This window comes from Lissotriton vulgaris, chromosome 11 (genome assembly GCF_964263255.1).
Source record: "Lissotriton vulgaris chromosome 11, aLisVul1.2, whole genome shotgun sequence".
NCBI classification, from domain to species: Eukaryota; Metazoa; Chordata; class Amphibia; order Caudata; family Salamandridae; genus Lissotriton; species Lissotriton vulgaris.
In genome coordinates this window covers 134,299,395-134,319,118 of record NC_141699.1, presented here as the reverse complement: position 1 = coordinate 134,319,118, position 19,724 = coordinate 134,299,395, and the positions used below count along the sequence as shown (strand labels likewise).

Here is a 19,724-nt window from a genome sequence, read left to right as displayed (position 1 = left end):
TGTACCTACTGCTATGGTATTTTTTGTTTACGGAGGCTCCCATTCCGACGACTGGGAATGATACAAGCTATGGGAATCTATGAAAGTTACCAATACCGGGGAACCAAAGTTACAGGTAAGTAACTTGTTTTCTTTTCTTGTCCTAACCATTTGTTGGGAGTATCGTTGGTCACATGACTAGGTGTTTCTGGTAGTTGGTATTTGTATTATACCAGACAGTGAGACAAAGCGGGAATAGGTGATGGGCAGGATGGGCTATCTCTGAATTGATGAAGGGGAGGAGCTGTTACCTACCACACTTGCACATCACAAAGCTTCTGCCTGAGTGCACTCACAAAGAGTTCAACACAAGTATTTTGTGCCGCCAGATAAGCTGGGGCCAGGCCAGAGAGGCAGGAAATTCCAAACACCTCGGGGGGTTTAAACCTCTTGAAACATCTCCTACTTCAAAGTGGGAATGAGGTATAAATATTGGACCCTCAGACCCAACTCTTCAGTACTCATATGGACCTGTGGAAGGACTGTTGTGCTGCTCTGCAAGAAGGACTGCTACTATGTGGCCGTGTTGCCTAAGTGAGGACTGGACCTGCATCTTGAACATAGGACCACTAAAATGACTCCAAAGGCTAGGTGGCTGACCTCCTGATCCTTATGGATTGGAAAGGCCCCAACCACTTTGAACCCAGCATTGAGTCTAATTGCTGTGAGCCGTGCCCCCCAAGTGGTGCTCCCCCAATACTGGACCATTGAAAGGGAGTATGAAGTTGCTCTGCCAGCTCGGCTGTGGTCCTGTAAGTAGAAACGACGCAGTGCAATGCATCTCCTCGCAGCTCCATCAGAACAGCCACTGTTTGACACCTCCTCAACACGGGACTTCGTGCTGCATGCCCCTCGTCGCCGAGCTTCTCAACAGAGACACAGGACTCTGCTCAACAGTCCCACAGTTTAATCAGAACCGCCGCTGTGAGACGCATCCTGGACTCAGGATTCCACTTCGTAGCCCTGCAACTTCCTCAAACGCCACTGCATGAAGCATTCTCAACGCTGGGCCTCACAGCTCTCCGCAACCAAGATTTAAGGTGCTTGGGGCCAGATGTAAGACCCTACATTTTTGCGGGTCGCAAATTGCTTAGCTCTGCAACTCGCAATTTACGACTCGCAAAATGCAATGTACAGCAATGTCACAGACGCTGTTAATTTCTTATGGGGTCGCAAATTGCCTGCCTCATTAATATTTATGAGGCAGGTGCTATTTGCGACCCCATTAGGAATGGCTAGTGCTCCCAGGGATGGTGGCCTGCTGGGGTCAGAAGACCACGTATGAAATTCTGGTAAAGCCAAAACTTTCAATAAAGTTTGCCAGAGGTCGGACGTAAAAGTAAAAAAAAAAGTTGGACTTAGGAAGAATCCTTGAGGCACTCCTTGATCCAGTGGAAACCGCTTCAGGGAAAAAGGTTTTAAAGAGACCTGAAACATTTTGATATTGCAGAAAAGAGGCAAGCCAGAGCAGGGCTTTGTCATCAATACCACTTTCCCATAGTTTTTTCAACGAGATGTTGTGGGATACCTTGTTGAAAGCAGCACTGAGATACAACATTAGGACTGCCACAAACTCTACTAAATCGAAGATCTGACATACCGACTAACAGCAAGACAGATTTAGTGCTGTAAGACTGATGAAAGCCTGACTGAGTCCTATGAAACACATCCTTGATTTCAAGGACGTTAGAGAGTTGTTTGTTCACATGTTTCTCTGTAATCTTGGAGAAGAACAGTAATAGAGAGATAGGTCGATAATTTTCTGGTTTGAAGGGTCAAGCAAGGGTTTATTCAATAATAGGACTACCATTGCATGTTTCCAACTCTGAGGAACACAGGCCGAGGCCAGAGAACAATTAGGAAGGTCACACAGAACAGGATACATCACTGCTGAACCTTGCTCTAGAATAGAGGGAGATACTGGATCTAGAGGAGAGCCAGATTTCACAGAGGAGCAGAGCACAGTCATGTCATTCAATTCATTGGCATTGAATTTGAGGAGTTTAGTGCTATTTTCTGAGGTGTTAAAGCACGAGCTCAAACATGGAGAGTTTCTGGTGTTAATGGGAAACGCTGCATAGATATTGTCTACCTTCTACGATAAGAAGTAGGCTAAATCATAACATCTCTCCACAGAAGGTGATAGATGAGGAGACTGCATAGTGAGGTGAGGGATTTTCCTATAGAACGAGTTCTCTGGAGGTATTGAGAGCTGACTGAATTTTGGTTTTGTAGAAATCGTGTCTAGATTATTTAATATGGTGGTGTTCGTTCTTTTAGGCAGCTAGTCCGTTTTGCGCAGTGGATCATATACTTTGCACCAGAGGTGTTCAAGTTGTTTGCAATCCTGCTTCATTACAAGTTATTAATAATTAAACAGACAGGCTTGGCAGTCTTTGCCTGTGGGAGACCTGGTTAAAGGGGGGGAGCAATCAGATCTAGGACTCGACGAATCCATTTGCCGGTTTCTTTGTTAGCCTTGTCCATATTTTTATCTAGACTGGGTCGGCTGCATTCAAGTTCTTGAGAAAACCTCAAAGGGGTCCATTAAGCCTACTTGCACGGCCAAAGTAGCTCGCTGGCATCCCTGTGAGTTTTAAGGAGATTAGAATAGCGAGATGGTCATACCACCTCAGGGGGAGTTGGGCCGTGATGTCCGGTTTGGTGAATGCAGGATCATTGATATGGCTTGACCTTGATATTGAGGTTGTCAAGTTTGGAGAATACAGGGTCATGGGTATGTGCTGAACTGTGCATGGAATTGTGGACTTATTGACTAAGCTGTAGGTTCTCTAGGTTCCCTAATAAGGATGTTACTGCTGGACAGCTGGCATTGTTGAAATGGAGGTTAAAGTAACCTACGACTAACAAATTGAAGCCTTGAAGTACTAAACGAGAAGTTATCCGTTAGGGAGATGACAAAATTAGCCAGGGTGCCCGGAAGGTAATAATTCAAGGGCCCTGATGAGGCAAAATCCTTTGTAAGTGCCAGGGAGAAGAGGGATGCTTCACATCCATTGATTGAAAGCTCTGAAGAGGAGCAATGAAGCCCTTGCCTAAATATCATTGCCGTTCCTCCGCCCCTTTACGCAGGCCTGTCCTGTCTAATTCTGGCATATCCCTGAGGAATGGCTTTCACAATATCGTGGGCATTATTTAGTGACCTTTGTTAGAAACACTTTATCAGTAAAATGCTCCTCAATGAAATGAACAACAAATTTGTGTATCCACCAACTAGATCATTACCGCAGTTAAGTAACTTTTTTTATCTCACTTATAGACTGCCATGGTTAAGTGTCATTTAGGGAAATTGAAACCTGTTTTTTTCATTAGGAAGGAGATGTGGTCTAGAGCTTAAATGCAAATTTTGCAGTTTACAGACCTGGGGAGTAATCCTGGTTTTGCCTTTTAACTAAATAAGGCATGTTATTCTTTGCCTTCACAAGTCAGATTATTGTGGCCTCCATCCCCAGAGTTCAGAACTCACCCAACAAAAAACATTAGTATGATGAGATTTGAAACTTGTTATCCAATGCAACATGCAGCTTGGCTAGCTACCACAGTGATACTTCTAGATTCAGACCAGTGAATTATTTCTAAGTACATGCAGCTCCTAGGCTCGTATCAAAGAAAAAAAGATCTGACACCCTCTGAACATCATGTTGCTCTGTTTAGATGAATCGTGAGTAACCAGCTCCTGCAAAGAACACCATGATAGTTACAGCAGAAGGAGCTCTCCAGGAACAATGGTATTCAAAATATATTGATTTGGGATGCCCTAGCTATTAGTCTGTAGATTCTCACTCAACCTCCATTCGCACCACAATCAACATTCCATTAGCCCTAACCTTTTTTTGGGAAAGTTTTTTTATAACCTTTTTTCCTTCCTTGTTTGTCATATTTCACACCCTATATACTTAAGCCACTATTTAAATAAATATTATTTTATGTTTATGCGTTTGCTTTTAAAATTCATTGTAATTGCAACCTGTGTAACATTCATGCTTTAAGTGTTTGATTTGTTTTCTTGTCACTAGATTTGGAACTTGGCAACCAACCGGTTAACCTTTTTAAACTCTTTCAAAATGAAAATGTCCATAATCATTGGAGTGGTGCATATGACATTTGGAATTGTTCTAGGAGCCTTTAACTACAGGTAAGTAAGAAGGTAATAAAGAAATCCCATTCTGAATGTCGATTCAACACAGATGTGTTTCTTCAGTTAATAATGGGCGTTCTTCTTGCCACAGTGATCTTCAATGTGAAGTTCTGTTTGTTATTTAACTCAATGTATTGTGCCAAAAGAAGTAGCCCACTGCAGAAAACCATACCCATGCTAAGAGCCCAGCACCGCTCACCAGGGAAGGATCACCCTCCCTTCATCTGGCTAGATACTCAACATCCTCCTCTTGTTCTATTTCTGGAAACAATGAGGTGATCAGGTTATCTTCCTTTCAATCTTTAATTAATAAATTCGAGCCTTGTATCATTGCAGTAATGGAACTTGGTTTTGAGCTCTTATAAGAGAGATTTTTCTCTGTTGAAGCCAAGGACCTGTTGAAGACCGTAGCTTCTTTACGATCTAGTCCAGCTGATCCTAGTCTATTCAATAATCTTTCACATCTCAGTGACCGCCTTGACAGACACTTCTCTAGAAAGACATCGTAGGATTGATGATTCAAGGTTACCAATGCTGAACCTGCCCCCTTACAAAAATTCACTTAACTTATGAACAAGACTGTTTATCTACCAAATAATCGACTGTTTTTCCCTCCTTGCATACCTTTTGTTAGATCAGCCTCCTGGATGGGTCCAGGTATCAAACAAGACCCACAGGATTGTATGGTAGCCATCCTTAAAAACAAACTGTTGATATCCTCTTTATAAAGGTCTTTTGAACCCTGAGGACTTCTGGGTGCTAGGAGTAGAGCTGTTCTTCTAGGTTATTTCTTTTTATAAACCTCATGTTATCAATACCTATTACCTATTACCCCAAACAGTAAGCCACAGTTAATACTGATAGCTATCCTCAATTCCATATTCACAATTGTTTTATCCATCTGGAATCACTGAATGACAATGTTTGACTCCCTCAACCAAAGACTGTCAATGATCCTGTTCCTGTATTCTCTTCACCCTCGAGCTCCACCTGGCACTGTGCTACTGGACATAGGGCCCGATATAATTGTTGGCAAACAGAGTAATCTCCATTGGCTTGGTGGAGGACTTAACATCCACCAGGCCAATACTACGCCTCCCGCCTAATTTAGAAATTACCGCCAAGCTGGCAGTGATTTTTAAAGCATTGGCAGGAACTACTGTCATGGCGGTACCTGTCAGTGCTGTTTATAGTTTGGTGCAGGGCTCCGTCCACATAATGGAGCCCTGAACCATACTTACTTTGATTTCTAAAGCTTTAACAGGAACTGCGGTCAACCCGGTTCCTGTCAGTGATGTTCATAGTTTGATGCAGAGCTCCGCCCACATGACAGAGCCTTGAACCAAGATGTGCTCTTTCCTTTTGTCAAATAGAAAATCCTGAAATAGCGTTTTGAAAATTAAAAAAAAATTGGCCTCTCGCCATGGGAGTCCTCTTCCATGACGGGGGGTGCCTTTAGCACTTTTCATTGCCCCTTACTGCCAAGGTTTTCCACGCGTCTTAATTTTGTGGGCAGACTTAGTGATCTGCCTCATGCGGCCCTTCCTCCACAGGGCCATCATTGGAGTCTAATCTCGGCAGAGATGGATTATTCTCTGCTGTGGTTAAACCTATAGTCCGTCCACAACTAAATTGTGCGGGGCGGGTCATTATGTTGGCAGTAAGCATAATCTGTCACCGTTGCGACAGAGTATCTTTACCACCAAGATATAAATCAGGCCCAAAGTCTCAACATCATTCTCCAAGAGGGATTTAAACATTCTTTCCAGGAGCATGGCGGCCATTTCTTCTTAAATAGACCATAATTCCCGACTGGATTTTACCTGGGTTTGTGTCACCATCTTACTACTGGAGGCTTGGTCAATAGAAGCACATCACTTAGATGGATCGGCTTCATGTGTTGTTCCAGCTATTCCGTCACTTAGTGGGAAGCCTAAAGGGGTCCTACATATCTGGGTGGCTACTTCTTTGATTTGTCAGGCATCACAGTTATCCCTCAATATTCATATTTACCAAATGAAATGAGGTGGGGGACATGTTTTATTTTTAGGCTTTACAGTGCTAGTTCTGTACTGAATTGAAGATTTTGAAAACTTGTGCCATGTCATTAAAACCCTTTTAACAGTCCCCTACAGGAAAAATGACTACGAACCCAGATGGTTCGACAGTCGTTGCTCAGCTGCAAACAAGGCACTTCGCAAGGCACTAAATTCCAAACCGAGAGACCTTGTTGATGTACGGACTGCCAGGCAGGCCTACAAAACAGCAATAGGGATAAGGAAGGCTGCAATGGTAGAGGACCAGTGGAAAGAACTATCAGTCTCTGCTACTATGGGAAACAGCGCAACCTTTTGGCCCGCTGTAAGGAAGATGCGGGACATGGGGAAACAATTGTCACCACTCAGCTGCACCATTTCAAGTCAGAACTGGGAGCAGCATTTCTCCAAAATATATGCTAATCCCGCTGCTCCAGCAGAAAACCTGAATTTTGATAAGCTGAGCTCACTTGACATAACTCTGGGGGAGGTCCTATTGGCCATTAATCAAAGCCTGGGGAACAAGGCTCCTGGCCCAGATGGCTTCCCAATTGACTTAATCAAACATAGACCAGAATTTTGGGGGCCAATTCTGACTAATGTTTTCAACAATGTACCGTTGGGTACCATCCCTGCTACCTGGTCTACAAGCACAATAGTGCCTATTTATAAAAAGGGTGAAAGATCTGACCCTGCTAATTACAGGCCCATTTCACTCTTAGACAACACCCTGAAAATCTTGGGCCGGGTGTTATACAATAGAGTGAATGACTGGGCAGAAGAAACAGGGGTGCTAGATAGATGTCAGATGGGCTTCAGAAGCAGGGTCGGGACAACAGAACAATGCCTGAATCTCAATCTTATAATAGGCAAATACACCATAGCCAAGGCTGCTCCCATTTACCTAGCCTTTATGGACTTGTCGTCCGCATTCGACCTTGTGAATAGATCGAAATTGTGGGCGACACTTCTTTCCTATGGGCTTGATGAACCTTTGGTATACTTTTTAGCCTATCTACATGCGGACACTAAAGCCCGGGTACGGATCGGAATGGAGGGTGAAACTTCGGGGGCAATAAAGGTGGAAAGAGGTGTCAGACAGGGGTGCGTTTTAGCACCCCTGTTATTCATTATCTACATAAATGGCCTGAGTGACTCCCTGAAAGAGACGACAACGGACGTCCCGAAAATTCAAGGGAACTTGCTACCCTCACTCCTCTACGCCGATGATGCGGTGATCATGGGCTTAACACCGAATGCTCTCCGTGCCCTGGTCAAGAGCTTTTCCCTTTTTATGGAGAAACTGGACCTAAAGGTGAACTTTAATAAATCATTTGTTATGACCTGTGGGCCAGGGGCTAAACAATTGAACTCCATCTCAATTGGATCAGAGAAGCTATACTCCACCAAATCATTCCCATATTTAGGCATGGTCTTTGCTGCGAACGGCCTGTGGAGTGGGCATCTCGCCCACGCCACAGGCAAGTTCTCAAAGGCCATAAATTCCATCCTAGCCTTGCCACGACCAACAAGGTCCGAAACAACCGGGGCAATTATGAAAATTTATAAATTGCAATGTGTCCCGGTTGCAACTTATGGAGCAGAAATTTGGGGGATAGTGAACCCATCTAGCCTGCAGATAGAAGAAAATCGGTTGTGTAGAAAAGTTTTAGGAGCTCCGATTGCCTCTTCTGGGTACATTTGTCACGCCGAGCTCAATCTGCCCTACATAACCGACTTCATTGCTACGCGACCTGCAATATTTTGGCTATCGATCTGGGCTAATGAATGTGCCACTTTAACACAGGACATTGTGTCTGATTGCCTAAACTGTGACAAAGGCATGAATATCCCGTGGCTTAGGGCCACAAAGGAAAGCCTGGACAGTATTGGGAAAATCAATCTTTTCAACGACCCTGCCCAGATTAAGAAATCGGATAAGAAGGACACACAAATTGAACTTTATGCCCTCTTTAGGGAAAAGAGGTTGGAGATAGAACTACAAAAACAAACTGTAAAAACTTATGTGACTAATATAAAAAATGATCTATCTCCTCAACGACTACCTTTATACCTCAGACTCCCTCTGACCAACTGGGAGAGGTCGCTGTTATTTCGCCTAAGAGCTGGATCTGCAAAATATTCACTCTGCTTTCCCATGGGCTACAGCACATTGAACTCTGGACACGAGCTAAGCCCCTGCCCCTGTGATGGTTACAGCAGACAAAATGAACTGCATTTCTTTTTTCATTGTAAATTCTTTATGAAGTACATCAAATGGTTTTTAGCTCCATATTTTAAAAAACAAAGGCCAGTCTCCCTAAATCAATCATATCTCATGTTTTTAAACTTAGATAATGTAGATCTAATTTTTCGTGCCACTTCATTTCTGAAAGTCGTATTCCATGCACGGAAATCTATGGAATCTCCCTGAAATGCTCGCACCCAAAAAGATTGTCTCCTATGCAACAGCACCTTGGTTACCCATCATGTACACTGGAATGCACTTTTCTAACATTATTCTTACTGTTTACATGACCATTGCTGCTTCCTTTTTAACTATTTTATGTTAATTGTGTATAAATTTTTTTTTATTTTTTTTTTTTAAAAATGTATTTTTATGCTTATGTGACTTTTATGGATTTGTTACAATCCGAATAAAGTTTTCTTTGAATTGAATTGAATTGCTAGTTCTGTATCAAACAACTATAATAATTTAGATGATTTGTTCAGACACTTGGACTTCTTTATTGAACCGCTTACTCATTTTTTTCACCTACCTTGTTCCATAATTCTAACTAGTGATTTTAATTCCAAATTGGAACAAAAGAGTTGTGATGAGTCTTCCAGAATATCCGCAGATGACAGTTACTTTTTTTGTGGTGATGCAGCGCAGCTCCAAAAATTCTCCATAAACTATCACCTTCACCCACAGAGTTATTCGTTATTTTCTCTCAACTGGGCCCATAACTCTTTCCTTTCATTCACTCACACATTTATTCTACTCTGAGGATTCTGTGAAGACCTAAAAGGAGAGCCACGGTGCTATAGCGGAGTGCCTAAACAAAAATTTTATACATTGTTTACAGCTGCAGTTTTATTGTAATACCATGTTTTTTTAAAGGAAAGATTTAAAACACCCCACTATTCATTTCGATGGATCAGCTAGTAAAAGTTAACTAAAGGACAACAAGACCTGCTTAATTCTCCATTTATTTAACTTTTATTTAGCGATTAAATCTCCTAGCATAATCTCTACGTTTTCTTAAAGGAAATAATTAAATTATGCATTAATAATCCTGAAAGAAAGGTTACATTCAAAACATATATTTTAATCATGACAGTTTAGGAAAATAAGAAAACATATATTATTCAAATGTAGAGATGCAGACATCTGCACAAAAACAAAATAGTTCCCAAAGAAACTCCTCTCTATCTCTCTCGATGTTCCCTTCTCATAGGACTTCACACCCATTCAAAAGTAAAAGTTCCGAAAAATGTCAAAGTCCCTGCGCCATATGAAAAATTGCGCAGACCAACAGCATCTCGGGGTGCAAAGATCAGGTCGAAAAGTAAGCTCCTTTCAAAGTTCCAAATGTCCTCTTTTATACCCTTTTTCACTAACTTATCTATCTGAATTCGTAACTCTTATGTCCTAAAATGTCTGTGATTGGTCAATTTAGAGTTGGATGAGCATCACCTCATCGTTTTACTGTTCGATTTATGCAAAGTCATCCTTATGACTAGGAAAAATTGTGAGGCTATTGTTCAGGCTTATGCTTCCTTCAAAGTCTCCTTTAAATTGTTATTCAATGTCCCATTCCCACGAGTTAACTTGCTGACTTCAACAAACTTGGCATGTGCCCCATGAGGCAGGCCACGCTGACCTTGACCCATTCTGCTCAGGCACAGGCAGCTCGCATCTCCGATTTGGCGCATGCGTACTTCGGCTGCCACCTCGGAATTTCAGACAGCATCCATTTTGTTTGCTCACACAGGCCTCAATTTCGGAACTATTGCAGAAACAAACACAAACATAGATTTAAGAAATAAAGCCTTTCTAGCAATATCCCAGTTAGTATTTACCTAGCTTTAAGCAACACATATGCGTGTTTTTACTTACCAATCTTCATGATTTATGCCACAAATAAACAGACAAAAAGCACATTCATGCAATACTCAATTAGAGTACGACAAATTCGTACCCTTTATGACACAATATACGACAAATTAGTCAATTATGCTTGGCAATTTCATGCAAATTAGTGTCCCAAGTGTATTAGTGTGTGTGCATTCTATTCTATGTTGGTTAATTTCAAAACCACACGTTCAGTACATATTATTGTTACGGAAAGTTAATTTTACAAAGGGTATACAACATTTTTTGTTTCCTCCAATCAGCCTCATCAAGGACTTTATTTACTAGATTTGATGATTGACAGGAATCTGGTTAATGTTCAGTAGGTATCTTTTTTAGATAATTGTAGCCTCTCCAACCATTATAGGTAGGGGATATTCTAGTATTATTGATTACATTTTTGTTTTTAATGTCCTAGTGATTCACATCTTATCTTTTTCCATGGCCGTAATCCTCTGTTAGTTTCCTTTTCCCTCCCTCCGTTAATAAGTAGATTTGTCTATGTGATTCAGCAGAACCTGGTAGTAAAGGATGGTGGAGTCTGATGAAAACGTTTTTAAAGCATATTAATTTACCTGATATTTATACATGCTTAGATAGTGTTGCTCTGCTGTATGGATTTTTTGGCCTTTTTAAGAATACCTATGTTACTATTGATAATTTATTGATGGTCAGTCGTGATTCTATTGTTCTAAAACTGCATAGATGATTTTAACTTCTCATGGTCTCAAACTAACTGTAATCTTAGGCAGCCAATGAAAAAACGACCTAGCGCTAGGTCTGATATAGTGCATTGCTGGTTCCTGTTGAAGGGCAGTACCCCCCACCCCCCTCCCGTCCCCCCACCCAATCCTCAAATCCCTCTCGCCTTTTTGGAATCCCTCCATAACCAGAATATATTTTGTATGTGGGATCCCACCAACCAGTAGGTCCTCTTCCATCCCCCTTAGTTCTCTACAAACATTCTCAATCCAAAAGTCCCACGTTCTGGAATGGTAAACTCACTGTGCAATGATTTGAGTTTGTACAATCGGCTGGGCATTGTCATGGTGCAGCGTACTCTTTGGACATGATTTGCCAGTTCGTTGTGTCGTAATTGCATGTGTCAAATCAATTCATTTTTCTAGTGACCGTGCTTCTTTCCGAATTGATATGCGCACTAAACTTAGATATTAGAAAAGCCTTCTCTTGCACTTGAAATTAAGCTAGTCATTATTCTTAACAAGGTACATAAAGTGCTAGATTATACTATATACACTCTCTGGACATACGCCTTGCGGTGTTTCTGTTTTTTCTCGTTCTTGCCAGCTGAGTGCAGGATATAATCCAGTTTAATTTTCTAGTGAATATTCAGACATCAGTTGCTACTTGTCAATTAATGTGTTTCCTTTCTATGGGTTAATTACTGTGTCTATTGGCCTAAAACCCACATAGCCTTTACTGATATTTTTCAAGTGTCTAACAGAATGTCTTTCAGTTCTGATGCTGGATCAAAATACCAATGTTTGATAAGTTTATTATTATCTGAAAACGCAAAGCAAGTTTTCAACTTGTTTCAGTCTAATTAGAAGTTCTTGTTAACTGCACTGTAGAAGTACTGTCACATTTAGAAATGCCTTGCTCTCAAGAAGCTGCTACGTTTATCAATTTTTATTTCCATAGAATGTTGTTGGGAGGCAATTACACAAGTGTCATTATTTGTTGTATTTTTATCCTTTCTGCTTTCAGACACTTCAAGAAGACATACGGCATTGTATTGGTGTTTATTCCCGAACTGGTCTTCATGCTTAGTATCTTTGGCTACTTGGTGTTCATGATTATCTTTAAGTGGCTGGCCTACTCTGCAGAGAACTCAAAAGTTGCACCAAGTATTCTAATCACCTTTATAAACATGTTCTTATTTACTGGCGAGAAAGCAGGTGAACTTTACACTGGACAGGTTGGTGGTACTCTAGTAATCTTATGAAATTAAAAATCAATTAGACCAACAAGCAGTCAAACTCATTTGGACTCTTTTAATAATGATATATTTGCAAACCCTCTTCTTTGTTTTTATATAAGCATATTTTTAAAATTGAAGCAATTATGTATTTGTAAACTTTACAATTTTTATCCAAGTTTCACTTACTGAAAAGTCTTTGAAAATGTATAGTTTCATGTACTGGTCCACTCATAGTGGCTGTAAGTCAGTGTCAAGGACTTGATGTGATTAACCCTTTCGATGCAGATGACGAGCGCCGCTCGTCATCCGCCACGGGTGGCGTGTGCTGATGACGAGCTGAGCTCGTCATGTAACATTGCTTTTTTAATGGTGCAGCACAGCACAAAAATCACTGCAGCAGCGATGCGGTTAAGAGTTGTACCGTGCATATTGGTATCCACTTTGCGTTGTTAGGTTTGTATTGCAAATAAGGCATACTAAATAAAGCTCTGCACTGCACCTGAGAAGCATGAAATATAGAAAAATAATTACCAAGAGCGTAATTTGCAATGATATATACGCTGTTGAAGCTTTGGCAATACCAAGAGGCTTGATTTATAACCGAAAGTGCCTCTTTAGTCACTAGTGAGCTTAGGCACTCAATAACTTGTCATACATGTACTCTTACTTACATTTACACATCTATTAATCCACCCATTTATTCATTCGTGCATTCACTCACTCACCTATCTACTGTAAAGCATGCAAAAGCTCAACAAGCAAGATACATTAGAAGAATAAAAGTAAAAACATTCTGCCTAAAGGTATTATTCTGATCCAGGACAGCTGACCTATGCTTATAAAAAAAGTATCAATTTTGGAACTATTAAAAAAAAGATCTACTATGTACAGTACAATTTTAAGATGGCCGACTTTATAAGCAGTTGCTGCATGGAATGCTGCACAAGCCAGATTAAGTAAGTAGAAAGTGAGCACCTAGTTCCACTATCAATAGGGACACGTAATCAGGTGAAATACTGTGTCTCACAGGTCAGTGGCTCAAGTGGGATGCTGCATGTCATGGGTCTAAGCAGAATGTGAACTGAATCTCAAAGCAGATCCATGGCTCAAAAAGGCTTACTCAAAACTCTTCACTGTATGTATGTATGCACTTTTTATGATTTTGTATTTTATTGCAAGAAACAAATCTTGAAGACCTAAAGCTGTCAGACAAGACCTAAAACGTACTGTTAAACAGACAAGCTGAATACTATGTATAGAATTACAAATTTGAACAAGATTGTGGCTAGCTAAGCAGTATAGAACCCCTCCTAAGAAACGAGCAAGGATTATCAGTTTGCCATTCTCCTACCCAAAGGGGGTAACTAACACCAAAGCCCTTGCATACTGCCATAGTAAATTGGATTCAAGCTGTCAAAATATCTGTCTCAGGGCTTTAACATAGTGAAATAAGAATCCACCCTTAAAGGCATGTTGGCTTTAACATATGTTTTTCACAATAAATAATTCAGGCCCTACTTAACTCCCTTTGTGGTAACTTTTCTTAGTAGACTGATTAGACCTAACGCCTTAAATTTCACAATGAACCAACCATGCATGTAACCCTTATAATTGTCTTGTTCCGATGACCAGCTCGGGCTTCATGTTCTGAGCATAGGCTTTTCCACCTGGCAGCCATTGGTAATCATAGGCGTCTCATAGAGGTTACCACAGAGCACAGTAATGTGCCCAGTGCTTGTCTTTGTAAAACAAAATATACTTTAATACATAGTCAAATGTAATACTACATGGAAATATCAGGTATTAAAATTCTCTGAGTCAGGGTTATGCTGCCTCGGTAAGGATGCCCTCCTCTATTCCTTCCCACCTTTCATTAATCCAAAGGTACCCAAGTCTGAGCACAGGTGCAGCACCTCCTTCTTTGGGTCTCATAGGCATTAACAGCACTCAGTCTCTCAATGTTTGCCTCACTTGTATTCAAGGCTCGTAGTACTACTTGTGCTGGCCTACCGTTTCTTTCCTGCGGATAGGGAAAGACATTCTGGGTGCATGGCTGTGCAGCAGTGCCTGGTGCAGCAGTTTTCCTCAGGACGCAGCCTTCTTACGGTCACTCAGTTGTTGGTGGATGGCCACAAAGGCTGGGTCACAGTCTCTTCTTGTGCTGGTGTGAGTAGGTCAAGTCAGGTGCTTGCAGTCTGTCTCGGGGTTCAAGTCCGAGGTCTGCAGCTGAGTTGTGTCAAGGCACTGTAACAGTGGTGGTTGAATTCCAATCAGATTCACGTACAGTTAACTACTTGGAAGCTGCATAGTCACTCAGTCACAGTGCTTAGTTTGCTAAATAGTAAGTGCCAGGGCCATTACCAGGAGGCCGCTGCAGCTTGCACCACCCATTTTCCCTGTCATCGCTGCCAAAACAACTACTAACCATCTCTCTCGCCTGCAAGTGTGACAGTTCAGATTATAGGTGCCCAAAGCTAAAGGAATGGCTAGGTTGGCATTTATTAGTAATTTTGAATGTATGTTGTATTCATAAACAACTGTTATGCTCATCTCTAAATTAGCTGAGCAATGCCACCATGTGCTATACTGTCATAAGTGTGGTGTTGACAATTAAGTACCGGTGCCGAGCACCGGAAACCACTGAATCAAATTAAGCACTGCTCAGTCACCACTCTGACAAGTGTCAACATCTCCTTGCTTGCAGCGTAGTCTGCACAGGCACATGGTTGACAAGATCCTCAGGGGTAGCCCACCATACAAGTCAGTTAACTCTAGTTTCTTTTTCAGTGGCACAGACGGCTATGGCACACAGTGGAGCAAGTAGCATGCTTCAATAGCAAAACCTCTAGTGGTATGCATGGGGGGTATCACAACTTCATAGTAGTGTTTTGGTCAGTGAGCATAACTCATGGGCGCATAGTGGAGCAAGTGCCACAGCTGCAAGTGTAGAGTTGGAGAGGCGATTCACTCTGGCACGCTTTGGAAATGCTTTAAACCTTCTACAACAGTATTAAGGGACACTAATCAACAACTCCTAGCAGCAAAGAACTCATTAAATGTTTAAAGGAGCTTGTCTCCTCTTTTCACTACTTCAGTGTCTAGGTCCACTGCCTCTAGTCTCAAGAATTTCAGCAATACACTTCCACTATCTTGGAGAGAAACTTCAGCTGCATCTTGTGCACAAGTGCATGCTAAATGTTCCTAAAATGGAACCCACAAGCTTCCCTCGCTCTGGTTCACTCAGACAAGTATACTGTATGCAATACTCAAACCATGGACACACATCCACACCTATGTTCCCTGTAAAGTGTGCGCAGGAGTGTGTGCAGTCTCCTCTGTTCTTCCACGCACAAGGACTATCGGGCTGTACACACATACCAATGAACTTTACTGAGAAATACAAGTGCATTTTGGTGCAGGCTAGTATACCTTGCTTCTTGCAAAGAAGGTCAGTGGGTCAGGTAAATATTAATCTGCTCCTTACATCAGCAGACCTTTTGTATTAAAATTCTACCTTAGGCCAGCATTTCATTCTTTAACTCCTTCATTGCCACAGAAAAGATTCAAAACCAACAATAATTCCCTCACTACTTAGACCACATGTCCCAAGATTCTACACAAGAAGTGGAAGTACAATTGAAACCATGCGAGACTTCCAACTCCATTCAAAGTCCGTTCCATGGTACTTCCATGTCCAGTCTTCACATCAAATCCACTCAATAAAAATAATATATAATAATTCTGAGTTTCTAAAGCGCCTGGTTACACTTGCCAGTGTGTCCCCGCGCTATCAAAGGACTGAGCAGCACCCTGAGCACATCAAATACACTCAATTATTTCTGATGTCAGATTTAAGTATTTTTTTTAGGGGTGGGGGTCTTCATTTTACTATTTAAGTGGCTGAGTAGTTACTAAAACGTCATGAATCTGCTTGGATCATTCTGTGGAGAAATATTTCTGGGTTCTTGTATCTTGCTATAGAAGATGCCTTGTAGACTGTGCAATCCTTGTATCCATCACAAGTGACATCTATTTACTGTGCACAACTTCGCTCCTCCCAACAGGCTCAGTGGTGTGTCAAACTTGTCTAAAGTTATTCCACCGATATATCAGTAATCGATGTGCCTAGTACCAAATTTCCATCCTTCAGCAAAGTCCTTCAAAAATCTGTTAGACTTGCATGAGGCCACACCATATTTGGGGGTCATATACTTATTTTTTCTTTACTATTGTGTACAAAAAAAATCATTCTGCTTAAGGGTAGTAATTTAAGAGTGTGGATTCTTGTAAATCCATCAAAAATGGAAAATATTAATTTAAGGGCTAATCTAAAAAAAAGCGCATAACTTTGTTATAGAAAACTTGTGTGAAATACTATTCTGTAAAGCAATGTTGTTTCGAGAAAACCTTTCAGTAATGTTTTTTTCTATCCTGCGAAAGTATTACAACGCTCTCATACGGGACTTGTATTCCTGATTTTCTAATGTGATACTTTGAACTACAAGCCTCAGAAAAAATCTTGAATGGGTGAATTATTTGCACGTGGAACTTATAAATGTCAGAGCTGTGACAAATCATTACCACTTTGTTTGGGATACGTTTGCTGCATTTTTTTTTGGGGGGGGGGGGCGTTTATGTAGCGCAATCTTGACCCGGAAATATCAGGTATTAGTGCGCGTAACATGAACACCAGCTAAGTTACAGACAGACGCATTCATTTTTGTTAGGCACGGGGAGATTAAGTGATGTGCCCGGAACCACTGTTCTTTGAGCGTCGTTGCCGGGACTTGAACCCAGTTCTCTAGCTTCAAGGTCGACCGCTCTAGCCGTAAGGCTACATCCTCTTCCCATTGCATTGTAGAGGGAAACCCTACGGCTGCAAATTCAGCATTCGTCTTTCAAAAGGTTTTGCTTCTAGGTGTACTTACCCATGTCACATGTGAGCCCATCAGCTATTTCGACCTTTTTATAGGATGGCTTATTGTATTCTGTGTTTTGCTTGTTTTCTTTGAACAATGCTTTTATCATCACAAACTTGCTCAACAAAATTCCAGCATGCAGACTTCTGCTGGATAAGAGGCGAGGACCGATAGTTATAACATGAGACACTACTTGGTCTCTATAGTGTAAGTTAAACAAAAACACCAGGAACCTGGCCACTGGGAAAACCAGAAACCAGATCAGCATTACTACGGCCAGGAGGACCAGTAAAAAGACCAGAAAAAGGAGGAACGCGAACAACATGACCACTAGATGGTCCTGGTCCAGGACAATGAGAAGCAAGGCCCAGTGACTAAAATCAGCGGGTCCAGTATCGGGGAGTCCAGGAGGACCCAGAGCAGAAGGCTAAAGAAAGTGGGAAGGACCTGACCCAGGAGAAGGCAGACCAAGACCATGAAGAATACTTGGAGACCCAAGACCACAATAAGGAACAGGAACCAGAGCAGGGTGAAGAGAACCAGTACTCCAATGATCAAGTAGATCTCATTGAGTATGACCAAGGCTAGGGGACTGGCACCTGGAGGAGCAGGGCAAGGAAGACAAAGGACCATGTGTACTAAAAAGACCAGGAACACCATGAGGCCTAGTACCAGGAAGAGAAAAGTCACCAGTGTGATTCTAGGCCATATATGATTACACTTAGTGACAGAAGCCACACTGCAGCCACATGGCTCCTTCACAGTCTTCTCCAACTTTTTCACCCTTCTTAAAACCCTGGGGATATCAGTCCTTTAAAGGAGCTATTGAAAAGGAAATTCCAACCGTAACATGTTTTGAAGGAACCTGGGAATATTCTTAAGTATTAACAAAACAAAACATGTGTGTAGAGGGTCAAGGGGAATATTTTACGACCTGTCTGTTCGTTCCCCTACTATCAAGATACAATACACACAAAAGAACAGACCAGGTCAAAAACAGTGTGTAACTACATTGGTGACTGTAGACGGACGTGAGGCATATGTGAGTGAGAGTTTGTAAATAGGGTTGTTTTGCTAACAAATTACAACAGATTCGAAGACAAGCAATTTGTGAACAACAAAAGCTAAAGCAATTCCCATCAGACCACCCTTCTGGTGGAATTTACGTCATATGGCACTTGCTAGTCATTCCTACCGACCAAGTAGTGCCGGTGTGGAAAATGAATAACAGCAATGTACATCCTGAAGTGATGCTAATAAACAAGTGCAGTGCTCAAGTGATAGTGATAAAAGTGAACTACACAGATTCTGAAGAACGGTTAAACAGAAATCCATGTGCCAAGAGTTAAAAATACGCCAAGTAGTGAGGCTACCTTGTGGCGCAATGCAGAGTGGTCGACATGTTTCAGCCATTGGGGCAATTGCCCCGGCTTTCTTCAGGACCTAAGACATAATAACTACTGCAACTACATGTGAAGTGACAAGTATCAAGAATGTACTACAGACAAATAAGTTGTCTACCAGGAGCCCAAATACTTAGGTGCCCACTGGAGGGAGAGCAAAATATCTTCTTCCTATCAAAAAACACGAAAAAACAAACATTGTGTCAGTCAACCCTCCCTAATACACAGGCATCCACAAGCGTGCACAGAAACCGTATAGCCACACATGCAAGAATAAATTGCATTCTGCATTCCTTCATCTTAAAAAGCTCCTTGATTATCAAGGAACATCAAATAACAAAGTATCCAATCTAAGACAGATGGGTGGCCTTGATAGCTACTCATGGGCTACTCTTAGGATCCCACACTATTGCTAAAGGAACTTTGGACTTAATGAAGTTCACAGTCTATACAATTTTAAAGGAGAAACTGTTTAGAGACGCATAGCAGTGTCTATACTGTGCCTTGCAAGATGAGGTTCATCACTAGTTTTGCGGTTTCTATGCGCCATATGGGATTCTTTGAGTGTCAGACTTTTGGTTTGTCAGTTGGGTTGCTATCACACGTTTGTTGGGCTATATGTGTAGATCCATTGGTTGTGGTACTGTAAAGTTGTGTGCTTACTGTCCCCTTTTTCTACACTATAGAGCGGGGCCTCATACTCCCGAGCGGTCGCCGGGTGAGGTGAGGTCTTCACCCACACAAAGCTGGGTGAGTATCACTGCGAGGAAATGCCTCTGGGTGATCAAGCTAGTATGCTTTTGAAAGGAATGCAGAATGCAATTTATTCTTGCATGTGTGGCTATACGGTTTCTGTGCACGCTTGTGGATGCCTGTGTATTAGTGAGGGTTGACTGACACAATGGTTTTTTTTTTGTGTTTTTTGATGGGAAGAAGATATTTTGCTCTCCCTCCAGTGGACACCTAAGTATTTGGGCTCCTGGTAGACAACTTATTTGTCTGTAGTACATTCTTGATACTTGTCACTTCACATGTAGTTGCAGTAGTTATTATGTCTTAGGTCCTGAAGAAAGCCGGGGCAATTGCCC

The 19,724-nt window shown here is 41.6% G+C and overlaps 1 protein-coding gene across 2 annotated transcripts in view; it reads left to right on the top strand.

Moving 5' to 3' along the window:
• ATP6V0A2 (ATPase H+ transporting V0 subunit a2) overlaps positions 1-19,724 on the top strand; it is a 398,498-nt gene that overhangs the window by 318,089 nt on the left and 60,685 nt on the right. For both annotated transcript variants that reach the window (XM_086942902.1, XM_086942903.1), the window contains 2 exons: positions 4,077-4,195; positions 12,101-12,311. In XM_086942902.1, the coding sequence (XP_086799028.1) occupies positions 4,077-4,195; positions 12,101-12,311 (330 nt within the window). The remainder of the gene's footprint in view (positions 1-4,076; positions 4,196-12,100; positions 12,312-19,724) is intronic.